We start from the raw sequence: 13,964 nt of genomic DNA, 5'->3' as shown, positions 1-13,964 counted from the left end.
TATGAAATAATTAGAAACGATTCCAGTATTTTGATGACATGTTGACTTAGTTTAACTACAATAGATGTTAATCATCCTGTTAAACATCGTGTTTAAAGGATAGAATTGTGATATCTCTTATATGCGGCTTTTATTTATTATAACTTTTTAAAAAATTAAGGAAAACCCGTTTTTAAAAGCGTTATAATGAAATACATAACGACACACTGTACTACTTTGTTTCAATTTTGTTATTAACGACGGAAGGTTTGAAATGATAATTGGATTTCGGACATTTATCGGACATTTGGCATCGTTATATGTTACAAACTTTATAACACAACGTTTCGAGGATATAAATATACCCTTTTCGTCAGGTGAGTACAAAAATAATATACGTAAAAAGAAAATAAAAAAGAAGAGAATGAGAAGGAATCAGACTCTCTTATTTCCCTTTCTCTTATTTTTCTACTTTTAATTTGTTTCATTTTATTTATTGTAGAGTATGTAACACAGTGCAAGTGATTTACTCTGTTTTAAGTAAATGTTCATTTACTTTTACTTCTTTATCAAAACATTCATTTTATGTTGTTTTTAAATTTCTTTGTCAATAGATCTACAAAAGCTATTTGTTACATGCTATTTCTGTGTAAGCTAATAGTGTACGATTTTAATAAATTGTTGTAATAATTATAATATGTAAAATGCTGCAATGTAATTAGAATTTTCTGTTTTGTAGCATCAATAAATCAATCATTAACACCCAATGTCGTGGCAAAGCGTTAAAAATTATTAATAAAATATTAACGACAAAAATTACTTAACACTGTATTTATACCTCTATGCAATAAAATGCATACTCTTTAAATAAAATTACTCTATGCATTAGCTACATACGCATTAAACAGTTACCTCCATTAATTTCTGTGATAACGAAAGTCACGCATTATGTCGATTGCATTCAAAACGAAACACATACAGTAAGTTTTAAACAAAATCATATATCTTCTTAACACAAACAGTAAATCGTTGGATTGAACACTTAATTTTATTAAATGGGTTAAATGATATTTTCATAATCACAACTAGTGTCAAAGCAGTGTCACAAATCAAAGCAGTTTACTTTGACAAACACCATTGTCTATTATAAAATCACGGTGACTAATTGTGTTATCAGTAATATTCATGCGACTCCTACCATACGAGATATCAGTGATTCAACAACTGATAACAAAAGAGGAAACGATGCGCGCCGCAAAATTGTGGGAATTAACTTCCTAGTTGCTCATCTTTAATGGTTAGTCTTCGAGTTATATAAAACGCGTTTTCCTATTTTCGCTCATTATCTTCTAAATGATAGAATCAAACCAGTTCCTGCGGAAAACCCCTCTTTGAGCTGTGAAGAACAGACGAGTATTACTCGGCTCGATCACACGGTACAGAATCTTTGTTCGAACAACACGTTCAGTTCATTTGGTCTGTTTTAGGTAGATTTTATACAGAAAATCAGAACGTTTATTTACGTTTTGAGTGAAAAATTCATATGATATAACACAAAAACATCATGTACTAAAACATAAGTACGGGTATAGATGTTGTTGCCAAGAAAACAGACATGCGGCAACACTGTGCACTGGTTTGTGTTTACGGCCGAGATGGTAAACCAGAGGTTTTGCCAACTCAGTACGGTAGGTTCTCTCGTCACCAGACACTATCAAACCAAAGTCCAACCATCTGACCTAGATGGAGTAATGTGCAGCCGACCGGGTTGGATAGCGTCCAAATAACATTGACCGAATATTGTGCGGTTGTAACAAGCCTGGTATGGTCTGGTTCGTCGAAACGGGTTGGATAGCGTTCAAATAAACATTGACCCAACATTGTGCGGTTTTAGCAAACCTGGTACGGTCTGGTTGGTCGGACCGGGTTGGATAGCGTACAAATAACATTGACCGAACATTGTGCGGTTTTAGCAAGCCTGGTACGGTCTGGTTCGTTGGACCGGGTTGGATAGCGTACAAATAACATTGACCGAACATTGTGCTGTTTTAGCAAGCCTGGTACGGTCTGGTTCGTCGGACCGGGTTGGATATAGTACAAATAACATTGACCGAACAGTGTGCGGTTTTAGCAAACCTGGTGCGGTCTGGTCCGTCGGACCGGGTTGGATATAGTACAAATAACATTGACCGAACACTGTGCGATTTTAGCAAACCTGGTACGGTCTGGTTCGTTGGACCGGGTTGGATAGCGTACAAATAACATTGACCGAACATTGTGCTGTTTTAGCAAGTCTGGTACGGTCTGGTTCGTTGGACCGGGTTGGATAGCGTACAAATAACATTGACCGAACATTGTGCTGTTTTAGCAAGTCTGGTACGGTCTTGTTTGTCAGACCAGGTTCGATAACGTACATTGACCGAACATTTTGCTGTTTTTGCAAGCCTTATACGGTCTGGTACGTCGGACCGGGTTGGACAGCGTATAAATAACATTGTCCGAACATTGTGCTGTTTAGCAAGCCTGGTACGGTCTTGTTTGTCAGACCAGGTTCGATAACGTACATTGACTGAACATTGTGCGGTTATAGCAAGCCTGGTATGGTCTGGTTCGTCGGACCGGGTTGGATATAGTGACATTGACTGAACATTGTGCGGTTATAGCAAGCCTGGTACGGTCTGGTTTTGTCGGACGGGGTCAGACCAGGTTCGATAACGTACATTGACTGAACATTGTGCGGTTATAGCAAGCCTGGTACGGTCTTGTTTGTCAGACCAGGTTCGATAACGTACATTGACTGAACATTGTGCGGTTATAGCAAGCCTGGTACGGTCTTGTTTGTCAGACCAGGTTCGGATAACGTACAAATAACATTGACCGAACATTGTGCGGTTATAGCAAGCCTGGTACGGTCTTGTTTGTCAGACCGGGTTCGATAACGTACATTGACTGAACATTGTGCTGTTTTAGCAAGCCTGGTACGGTCTTGTTTGTCAGACCAGGTTCGATAACGTACATTGACTGAACATTGTGCGGTTATAGCAAGCCTGGTACGGTCTGGTTCGTCGGACCGGGTTGGATATAGTACAAATAACGTACATTGACCGAACATTGTGCGATTTTAGCAAGCCTGGTACGGTCTGGTTCGTCGGACCGGGTTGGACAGCGTATAAATAACATTGTCCGAACATTGTGCTGTTTAGCAAGCCTGGTACGGTCTTGTTTGTCAGACCAGGTTCGATAACGTACATTGACTGAACATTGTGCGGTTATAGCAAGCCTGGTACGGTTTTGTTTGTCAGACCAGGTTCGATAACGTACATTGACTGAACATTGTGCGGTTATAGCAAGCCTGGTACGGTCTTGTTTGTCAGACCAGGTTCGATAACGTACATTGACTGAACATTGTGCGGTTATAGCAAGCCTGGTACGGTCTTGTTTGTCAGACCAGGTTCGATAACGTACATTGACTGAACATTGTGCGGTTATAGCAAGCCTGGTACGGTCTGGTTTGTCAGACCGGGTTCGATAACGTACATTGACTGAACATTGTGCGGTTATAGCAAGCCTGGTACGGTCTTGTTTGTCAGACCAGGTTCGATAACGTACATTGACTGAACATTGTGCGGTTATAGCAAGCCTGGTACGGTCTTGTTTGTCAGACCAGGTTCGATAACGTACATTGACTGAACATTGTGCGGTTATAGCAAGCCTGGTACGGTCTTGTTTGTCAGACCAGGTTCGATAACGTACATTGACTGAACATTGTGCGGTTATAGCAAGCCTGGTACGGTCTTGTTTGTCAGACCAGGTTCGATAACGTACATTGACTGAACATTGTGCGGTTATAGCAAGCCTGGTACGGTCTTGTTTGTCAGACCAGGTTCGATAACGTACATTGACTGAACATTGTGCGGTTATAGCAAGCCTGGTACGGTCTTGTTTGTCAGACCAGGTTCGATAACGTACATTGACTGAACATTGTGCGGTTATAGCAAGCCTGGTACGGTCTTGTTTGTCAGACCAGGTTCGATAACGTACATTGACTGAACATTGTGCGGTTATAGCAAGCCTGGTACGGTCTGGTTTGTCTGACCGGGTTTGATAGCGTACATTGAGTGAACATTGTGCGTCAAAACATTGTGCGGTTGTAGCAAGCCTGGTAAGGTCTGGTCCGTCGGACCGGGTTGGATGTCCAAATACTGGACACAGCAAAAACCGATGTGTCACTTAAATCTGGGCAACCTTATGGATGTCTAGGAGCGGCACATCACTGACCGCAAATGTCAAGATTCTGGGGTGCAAGGATAATTCGATAGGTCTAGTCTTCTTCGGAAGGTAACTGTTGGAGTTGGTGAAGTTCGTTCCCTAAGTGTCAAAGGTTCTTGCTAGCCTCAAGATAATGGGTGTGCCACCCCCTGGGTGCTTTGACTGGAGAGGGTTCAGAGCTGACCTACCCTTCTTTCGAAAGGACATGACTTCAGATTAGTGCCTAAAGTTCTTCCTCGCGGATCTCGATAGTAGGTGAGCCCTACCCCCAACCTTATCCATCCTGAATATCCTGTCACTCCGGAAGCAGCACAAAGGTCCTTAAAGGACTAGGTGCAGTTTATAAGCTTCGTGTCCTAAGAGAACAAAAAAGACTGGCGACCTTCTAATGGGCATGATATCGTGCTATACACAGAGCGGTCGTGAGTTTATTACAATGAACAATGTATTCACGTTTATTTCACCTTGCAACATTGCCACTTAACATGCCAATCTTAACAAACACAATATGCCGTGTATGCCTCATTACTTTAAGGCAGTGCAACCGTATTTCGTTGGGTTAATTCTTTGTTAATCAGAATCATTTTTCTTCAAGATTTCTCTAAAGACACAAACACATTATAACGTGTTTTTGAAAACACTACAAGGATTTATAGGCATTTTGATGAGGCAATTTCGACAATTTTGTAATCAGGCCCAAGGCTGAAGATAAGAATGTCGTTTTTTCCGCATATCTCGTATATTAGTTTAGTAAATGTCATGTGTATTTGTGAATTATAGGTTATTTCAATGGCTTACTACAATTTATGGCGTGTTAAAGACGCCTACGGCTATGACATTTTTATGAAATGCAACTTAAGGAAATCACATGGTTTTTAGATCAAATATTCCTTCATGAAATTGCGTTTTTACGAATAAAATGTTGTCACTCCCCTCACACAGCTTCCATAAATATTATGTACATAATCATTTAGCCGTTTTTCTGCAGGCCTCAATGCACAATATCTGTAAATAGGTTACTAAGGTAAATAGAATAGAATAGAAACATTTTTTTATTTCCAAAAACATATACACATAGATATTAGATTTATTTACATTTGATAAATAGTAAATTACCCTTTTACTATACTTACTAAGTGGCGATAAAATAAAACAATTTAATTTTAAGTAGAGTAGTTGGATAAATATTACTTATATAATTTAAGTAAACTATTTATTACATATTAACATATATTCTAAAATGGAAATTAGCCTACATGGGCAAGCAGCCTGTGCGTAGGCTAGAGTCGTACTAAAAAGTGTATGTTATGTAGATGTCGAAAAAAATGCCTTCAATTCCTTTTGTAATACCAGGAAATCCGTTTAGATTTTTCTTGACCCAAATAAGCTATTTTAGACAGTCATGGTTACTATTTTTGGCTGAGCTTTAGCGAAGTCTATCTTTCGTAGGACAGTAAAAATGTCATTGCTGTCTGTCTGTCTGTCCGCACAATACAGTAACAAGAAAACTAACTGACCTATAGACCTAAAATTGTGCATGAAGCTTCATTTCTATATGAGGAACACTGATTTCGATAACGATATATGTCATTCCATAGGACTTTTCTGAGCGTTAGCGAATGTTTTTAAATTGATCATCTGGGTAACAATGATGGCAACGAGAAAAATAGCAGAATAAATCAATTTGTAGCAAACTCAATACAACTATAAGAGATCTAAACATGTTACACGTGTATCCTAACTAACTCATACAACACCATTTTATACTGATTTGGTGTGCAGACTTGTATTATTTAGACCGAATTTATAAGAAACACAATTTAGAGAAATGTCTGAAAGTATAATGACGAGGAAAGTGTGTCCAGAAAAATTTCATTTGTGAACTTTAAATCTTTTACGAATCTTCATTTGAGTTTCTATTGTGCGTCATTTTTGTGTCAACCTCTTCTTGTATGCCTGTCTTTGTGTGCGCAGGACATCTCATGAGCTATGGATTTGAACTCTTTATGCAACCCTAGCGATCCCTGACACGACATATCGTGCTGCGGAGTACTTCTACCTTTGTTTGAATTTAAAACAATTATTTCAACCGAACACCGATTGCGCCATCTTAAGTTATTTTGGGTCGTCGAACTGCTTTTGATTGCACCGATTGCAATAACTACTGAATTGCGATGTAAGGACAGAAAATGTCATATATGACCAATCCATTGTAGCATAAGCTGATGCGTGAGACATATCGATAGCTATTAACTAAGGATGTAATGCAGACCAGGTAGTTTCTATTGGCTCTTTCCGTAGTTTAATTGAACTTTAAGGTTTATTCAAGCAGTTGTATACCGTTATGGGATAGGCAGATATGGATGGTTTTTTTTGCGTTGAGTTTACTATCGATGGTTTATTATACAGGGTGTCCCATAAGTAGGCAGCCAAACTTTAGCATTCTATTTCAAAGGTAAATCAGAAACAAAATGTCATGTACTAAGTATATGCTCTATATCGCTGCTTTTCTGTCTATCTGTCTATGATTTTACAAAACAGCTTAAAGTAAAATCATTAATTTGTTTATGAATATTGGTTTTTAACAGTTTACATATTTCTCAGAAATTTCATTTTTGTACAACATTTATTTTTTAAATGGCGGTTATTTAAAATCTTTTAGTTTTCAAAGTTTTTTATTATAAAAATGTAAATTTCTCCGTTAATAGTTATTCAGTCTTAAAATCATTATACCATAAATTTTACGAGTAAATTCTTAAACATTTTTGTGTTTTACAGGTGTTGGCTAAAATTCACGCTTTTTGAGATATTTAAACTGAAGTTACTTCTGAGATACTAAGTTTTTTTTGTAAAAATCACATACAGGCAGACAAACTGAAAACTGAGTGAGACAGACCATATGTTCACATGACTTGTATTTTGTTTGTTTTTACCTTTGGAATAATCTCCTACTTACGGGACACCCTGTATATGGATGGTTTACTTCGAGTTAACAACTAGTCTTCATACACCACAGAGTGTGTCAAACTTAATTAGACATAATTAAAACCGCACGAATGAGATAAACAGATATTTTGTGGTTTATTGTTATTCGCCTGACACACTCCACGGATTGGGGATATTGATAGATGCTCTGAATTCGCTGAACTGTGGATATCTTCTGTGGATGATAGTGAGCTTATGGTTGAAACGCTTTTAAGAGCCGAATGTAGTAGAATGGGCTTGAGTTTTCCTCGATGAGAACAATGTTAAAACCTTATGCATTTGTATGCCCTTACTTTTAATCGTAGCGTTATTGGGAAATCAAATATTATTTAATGCGCATCCAAAACCTTTTTAGTTTGTTATAAAATGTATTTTTTTGAATATTTAAAGGATAACTACGAGAAACTTTGAGATTTAAAAAAATAACACATAAAATATCGAAACAACTAAAAAGCATTTGGATAAAATAAGAGATCTTTCAGAATTATACGACTAAACACAAGGGCGTATTTCTGCGTTAACGTTTTTGTAATGGGGAAACACTAAAGATACGTTTACTTGGGAGTCTAAAGTAGTGGAATGTTGAGTTTCATCCCCTAAGGAAGTACCCTAAAAACCTTTACTTCATTACTTTTGTCCGTAGAATTAAGGAAAACGTGTCTAATTTAAAAAAAAAAATAGAGTTCCTTTTTGTCGCGATGTACGCATCCAAACGATTTTTAGATAATCTTGTAAAGTTTGTACTTTTTAAATACTTAAATGATTAAGTACAAAACTATTATTTCTCTATAAACCAATACAAATGATTAAAAACCCCAAAAATAATGGGATGGCATCAATAAAGTTTTTTAATGATCTAGAATTACTAAATTACTATTTCCTTACTATATATCTATTAATTAATATTATTAACTAATTAATATCTATTAATTACGATATATCTTACTAAAATTACTACATTAGTAATGTTACTACTAAAATAAGGGCATACACGTTTTTGATATTTATCATCATTCTTACGAGATTAACACCAAGATGGCTGCCAGTTCAACATTACCCTTATATCTATTCTTTCTGTATTGGCTTTCTTTCGCATTTTTGGTTCGGAATTATTCATGAATCATTAAAAATGCATATAAAAATAAATTTAGTAACAAAATAAGTATGTTTACATTGTAGGACTAGTTCCTTCGTGCTTTAACATTCAGGTTATAAAATAGCCAATTCGAAATACGAAACAACTGATTAGTGGCCAAAATACTCTACCTTACTTTATTAGTGGATGTTTATAAACATTACGACAAGAACGGAACGCTCTGGCCATTTGTGTTGGCTAGGGTTAGCGAAGCATGTCACTCTAGGGGATGGAGAAACTTCATTTCTACCTTTCTGTCTGTCTTCTCGAGAACGAAGTATCCTAAAGACATAGCTAGAAGCTTCATTTTTATTCATGGAACATCGAGTTCGAAAATAGGACATGTCACTCTATGTATTAGTTATACAAGAGATAACTTATCCATTGCAATAAATTGAGTCACATGAAGTGAGTTCTCACTGCCATCTTAGGATTTTGAGGTTAGGAAACAAGACATTTGAACGGTGACAATCAAAATTACCGTACGAGGCGCATCTCTAGCGTAAAACTCAGAACTAACTGAAATTATAACCACACACACCTCGTCAGTATGAATGACTATCTTATTCATAACTAATACAATCAAAGCTATAGCTCAGGGCGAAATTTCTTTAATAAACTGAGCTATAATCTTGAAATTTTGTTTATTTTGTGTATCACTAAGGATTCTGGCACAATTCCTCTTTTTCCTGTGTTTTCCAAAATGGAAATGAAATTTTGCACATAACCTTATTTCTGCATATGTACAACGTCATGTTTTTTGATGAGATTATCTCTCGATGAGATTGTGCTAGGCGTTGGGTAGGCTCACGGTCCGCAAATTATCTCGAGAAAGATTTTTTTCTGTAGACTTTAAACTATGCATGTAACTTCAATTTTTACATAGATAAGAATGGTGCATGTTCAAAATGGGCTATGGCTGAGCGTTACTGAAGCCTATCACTCAATGGGCCTTCAATTTCTCTGCTGTCTATAAAAATATATTTTTTGAGTGTCTGTCTATTTGTACTCAGGACATCTCAAGAACAAAATAAATTTGAAATTTTGGCTAAAACTTCATCGACGCCTGTTACGCAACATGTCGCACAGGATAATCCTACTTTGTAATAACTGGGCAGACGAGACTTAAATATTCCTGATCCCACCGACCTTACCCACCTATCCTTATCACAGAAGATTACCAAAAACAATCGTGCGTCTATCGATGAAGGGTGTGGTGATTAAATATTGTGGAAGTTAAGCCACCAGTGATAACAACGCGTTACCTCAGTTAATGTAAGACTGGTGCCAAATACAATCGTGCGGCTATCGAGGAAGGATTTGGTGATTAAATATTGTGGAAGTTAAGCCACCCGTGTTAGCAAAACGTTATCACAGTTAATGTAAGACTGGCGCCAAAAACATTCGTGCGTCTATCGAAGAAGGGTCTGGTGATTTGGAAACATTGTGGAAGTTAAGCTACCCGTGTTAGCAAAACGTTATCACAGTTAATGTAAGACTGGCGCCAAAAACATTCGTGCGTCTATCGAAGAAGGGTCTGGTGATTAAATGTTGTGGAAGTTAAGCCACCCGTGTTAGCAAAACGTTATCACAGTTAATGTAAGACTGGTGCCAAAAACATTCATGCGTCTATCGAAGAAGGGTCTGGTGATTAAATATTGTGGAAGTTAAGCCACCAGTGTTATCAAAGCGTTATCATAGTTAATGCAAGACTGGTGCCAAAACATTCGTGCGTCTATCGAGGAAGGGTCTAAATATTGTGGAAGTTAAGCCACCCGTGTTATCAAAGCGTTATCATAGTTAATGTGTCGAGGTAATTAATTATTAAGTGACTGTGTGCGATTAGATAAATTACTGTAAAGTACTGCGGTGAAGTAAAAACACCTACATTTAACTACTTCATTTTACTTGTAGAAAATCTATCTGTGTCATGAAAACAATTTTCGACCAGTATATTATATAGTACCATTGAAATTAACCCTCTCATATTTGTGTTTTACCAGGCCCGTGCTACCTAAATACTGGTATATTATACGTTATTCTTATTTTTCCGTGTTCTTGTATTTTTGGCGAGGATAAAATAAATAAAAGTGGCTGAAATTACTAAAAATATTATTTTTAAAGCCTTTTCTTAAATTTCAGATCTTTTATTGTTCTACCTCTTAATTCCGATGACAAACTATCCATCATACTTTTCTTGAACATGTGAAACATTAAGATGAAATAAGATAATTATTCATGTATCGATTTAGTAGCCTATGCTACAGATGCTCTTTCGATTTAATGTTTTTTACTTCTGTATACTCATTATAACCAATAAACTGATAATAATATAAACTGCTTGACAATTGTCAAATTTAATTTGAAACGTTAAAATATTATCTGAAAAAGGTATCAGGAAAGGAAAAGATTAATAAAAAAATTTAAAGGTCTAGCAAAACACATACTTACATCCAACAAGAAAGTGATCAGTTGGTGTATTTAATTGAAAATTGTAAAAACGAATCGGTAGCCATATTTTATCCTGGTCCACCCAAACCAATTTGTTAGCAGATAAATTAAATTAAAAACTATTAAAATTTAGTAGCTTCTGAATTTCAACCCAGATATTGAGCGGACAACTGTAATCAAACTATCACAAGTATTATAAGAACATCAGTTTCATTACGCAAATTCAAAACTCTCATCAGTTTGATTACACAAAATAGTACAAAACGCTAAAACCTATCTTGTAATGGTGCCGGATGTGGTGCAAAATCATCAACTCCAGCTATGAATGAATGCACTTTGTCCCGTTTCCGGAACAAACTCCCTGGTTCCGGTGATTTAAAATACCACTGTTTGAAAACATCGACAACTTCATTCACCAGAGAAACTACGGCCTACAAATAAATTTTACGTTGTTTTACAAATTAGGCATGTTACTAATATATATGTAGAAAATAAAAACATATTAATGCAGATACAAATTAGGGCAAAAACTGCATTTTTAAAATCAGGCAGAAGTTTATAAAAATTTAAAAAAAAAAACTCAGAGGTTTTTGTTTTGATGGTATTTAAAGTAGCACTTTTCATGTTTCCAACGATCGTAAAATTATTATATATTTAATTTCAAATCAGTTTTTGATATAGTTTCTATATACAATTTGGTCCAAATAAAATATAGTATTTACAGCATTCTTTTTTTTTAGAAAAAACTTAGCTCTTTAATAAGACTGTGTGAATAAACTAACTTGAAATCCAGGTTCCATTGAAAGTTTCTGGAGAAAAAGGATGGAGCAAAGCGTCTTCGAAACTGATAGGGTACTTCTTCTCGGAACGGGCAGTCACGATTGAAGAGATAACGAGGAACGTACAAAAACACAATACGGTTTTAACCGCCATAACATTGCAGTACGCTGACAACACTGTGTGACACAAGCAGTGGTATAACTTCAGTGGCGCGCACTGGTTAACTGACTCGCACAGAACTGACAGCAGCTGGTTGGTTTGGTCGTTCCCGCCACGGCGCTACAGTCAGCTGAGCGCTGACGCAACGCTCGTTGCAGCAGTCAGCTGTTACCTAACCCCAATATCGGCTTGTCGAACTCGCTGGTTTGAAGTAACAATTGGAACCGGCTTTCTGACTATTTATTCTATCACTTTCACCCCCAACCATAGTGCAAGAGAAAGTGTTGTGTGGCCCTTGAAATCTAATCTCGTTTTTCAGTGTGAATATCGTTCGAGTTATCAAGAAATTACTGAACAGAGGGTTAAGTATCAAAGTTAAAATCGTCACCCATCTTTCAAAGGATACATGTTTCTAAATTGTTACTTAAATTTTTTGAATAATTCTAAGGATTTTTATTATACAGGACAGCAACTAAAAAGTTTACTTTTACTTTAGAGAAAGGTGGGGTCTTTTCTAATATGTCCCCGCATTCACAAAGATCGTAATTAAAGCGGTTAAGTCATTGTCAATTGAAAAGCGGGAAATCCTGAAACTCTGGTTGGTCACTTTTAACCGACGAATCACGATTTTGGCCACCTCCTAGGTAGATGACGTATAGGTATATAAGGTGCGTTTTCCACTCAGTGATATCATATATTCCAGATCAGTGATAAACGCGCGCCGCTTGATCTGGGCTTGGACTTTGCAAGCTCGAGTTAATTTTATTTCTAAAAGAGCAAGCAGCGCGAAGCGCTGCGCAGCGGGCAAGCATCGCGTGATCTAACCCATTCTGAAAATTTTTGTGATCCTACGACAGGAGCACACACACACAGAATTGAATCGCTCCGGGCGTCGGCAAAACGGCGTAATAGGAACGAATGCGGTACAAGTCGCAACTTGCTAGGCTCATACTTGTGTGAGTTTCTGTGGAAACATCGCCACCAAAACACAGATTTGTTCGAACAAATACTGGAGGACATTAAAGCGTTCTGGCCACCAGAATAGTATATTATTTTAAACATCTTTCGTTACTAATTTGTGTTTTTTCGTACAAATTAATAAACTCGTTTTTCAATTGTTTTTGCAAATTAATTGTCAAAAACCAAGCTTAGCCTAACCTCAATTACCTTTAGAAATTACATTTGTAGCTCTAGTAACGTAATCTAACTTATAGAAATTAAAATAGAGAATGCGGGGACATACTAGAAAAGACCCGAAAGGTGTCCCGAGTTCCATCTTTAATCGTTATCCATCAAAAACTAAATAGAGTATATCCATACATTTAACTTACACTGTAGATTGGGCTGTATTGTATAGAACTTCTCTTGCACAACTGTGACATTAGTGAAACGGAAATATGAAAGATTTTAGAAAATCGTAGGAATTATTCGTGACAAAGATAACATCATATTAGGAGAAAGCAGTGACTTATTTTTTAAACTATTCCAAAGAGTAAAAAAAGATTGTTTTTACATTTTAATTAAATTTAAATTTGCAAATATTGAAGCAGATACTCATGTTTTTGTAGCGTGCGCTAGAATCTGAATTGGACACAATTAAAGAAAATTTAAAAAAATGTCTGAACTCCTATTATCTTTTCAAACAGCCCATTGTCAAACACACGTTTTAAACAAAGAATGATCGCAGAGTTACGTACGTTTGATATAAAAATACTTCATATGAAGAGCTTTTTTAGAGTTCATAAAATCCTAACCATTAGATAGAAAACATAAGATGCTTTATTGCAGATGATGAAGATATGTATCGAAAATGTTCAGCAGGATATGAAAGAAGATATAAAACAAAATGAAATAGTTCAGAAAATGATAGAGAAGAACTTGGTATACTCTAACTTTACTTGCTTTCATGTAATTGCACTTCTCTATAGCATCCACAGAATGATCATTTTTTAAACTTTAACTGATTAAGAGTACTTAACTTCGTTCAGTGACTATTTAACTATTTTTTGCTATAGAACTACAGGTAATGTATATTGAAGTTTTTCAGAAGACAATGCACTAACTGTTACATTAAACAAGACAGAAGTACACCACACGAGTCTATAACTCATTTTATTCTAGGTAGGCATGTTCTGCAGACAGAAAGGCAACCATATAGAAAAGAAATATTTACATCCTCTCTGCTTAGGTAGACAGAGGAGAAAAA

General features: G+C 36.3%; 1 protein-coding gene across 2 annotated transcripts in view; it reads right to left on the bottom strand.

Moving 5' to 3' along the window:
• LOC124364236 (venom dipeptidyl peptidase 4-like) overlaps positions 1 to 11,853 on the bottom strand; it is a 59,335-nt gene extending 47,482 nt beyond the window's left edge. The window contains exon 1 of one of the 2 annotated variants that reach the window (XM_046819561.1): positions 11,602 to 11,853. In XM_046819561.1, the coding sequence (XP_046675517.1) occupies positions 11,602 to 11,752 (151 nt within the window). In that variant the 5' untranslated portion in view covers positions 11,753 to 11,853. The remainder of the gene's footprint in view (positions 1 to 11,601) is intronic. The other variant, XM_046819562.1, reaches the window with a different exon arrangement.
• Between the last annotated feature and the right edge of the window lie 2,111 nt (positions 11,854 to 13,964).

The sequence above is a fragment of the Homalodisca vitripennis genome, chromosome 6 (genome assembly GCF_021130785.1).
Source record: "Homalodisca vitripennis isolate AUS2020 chromosome 6, UT_GWSS_2.1, whole genome shotgun sequence".
Classification (NCBI taxonomy): Eukaryota; Metazoa; Arthropoda; class Insecta; order Hemiptera; family Cicadellidae; genus Homalodisca; species Homalodisca vitripennis.
Note: the sequence above shows the minus strand (reverse complement) of the source record. Positions and strands in the feature narration are given on the sequence as shown.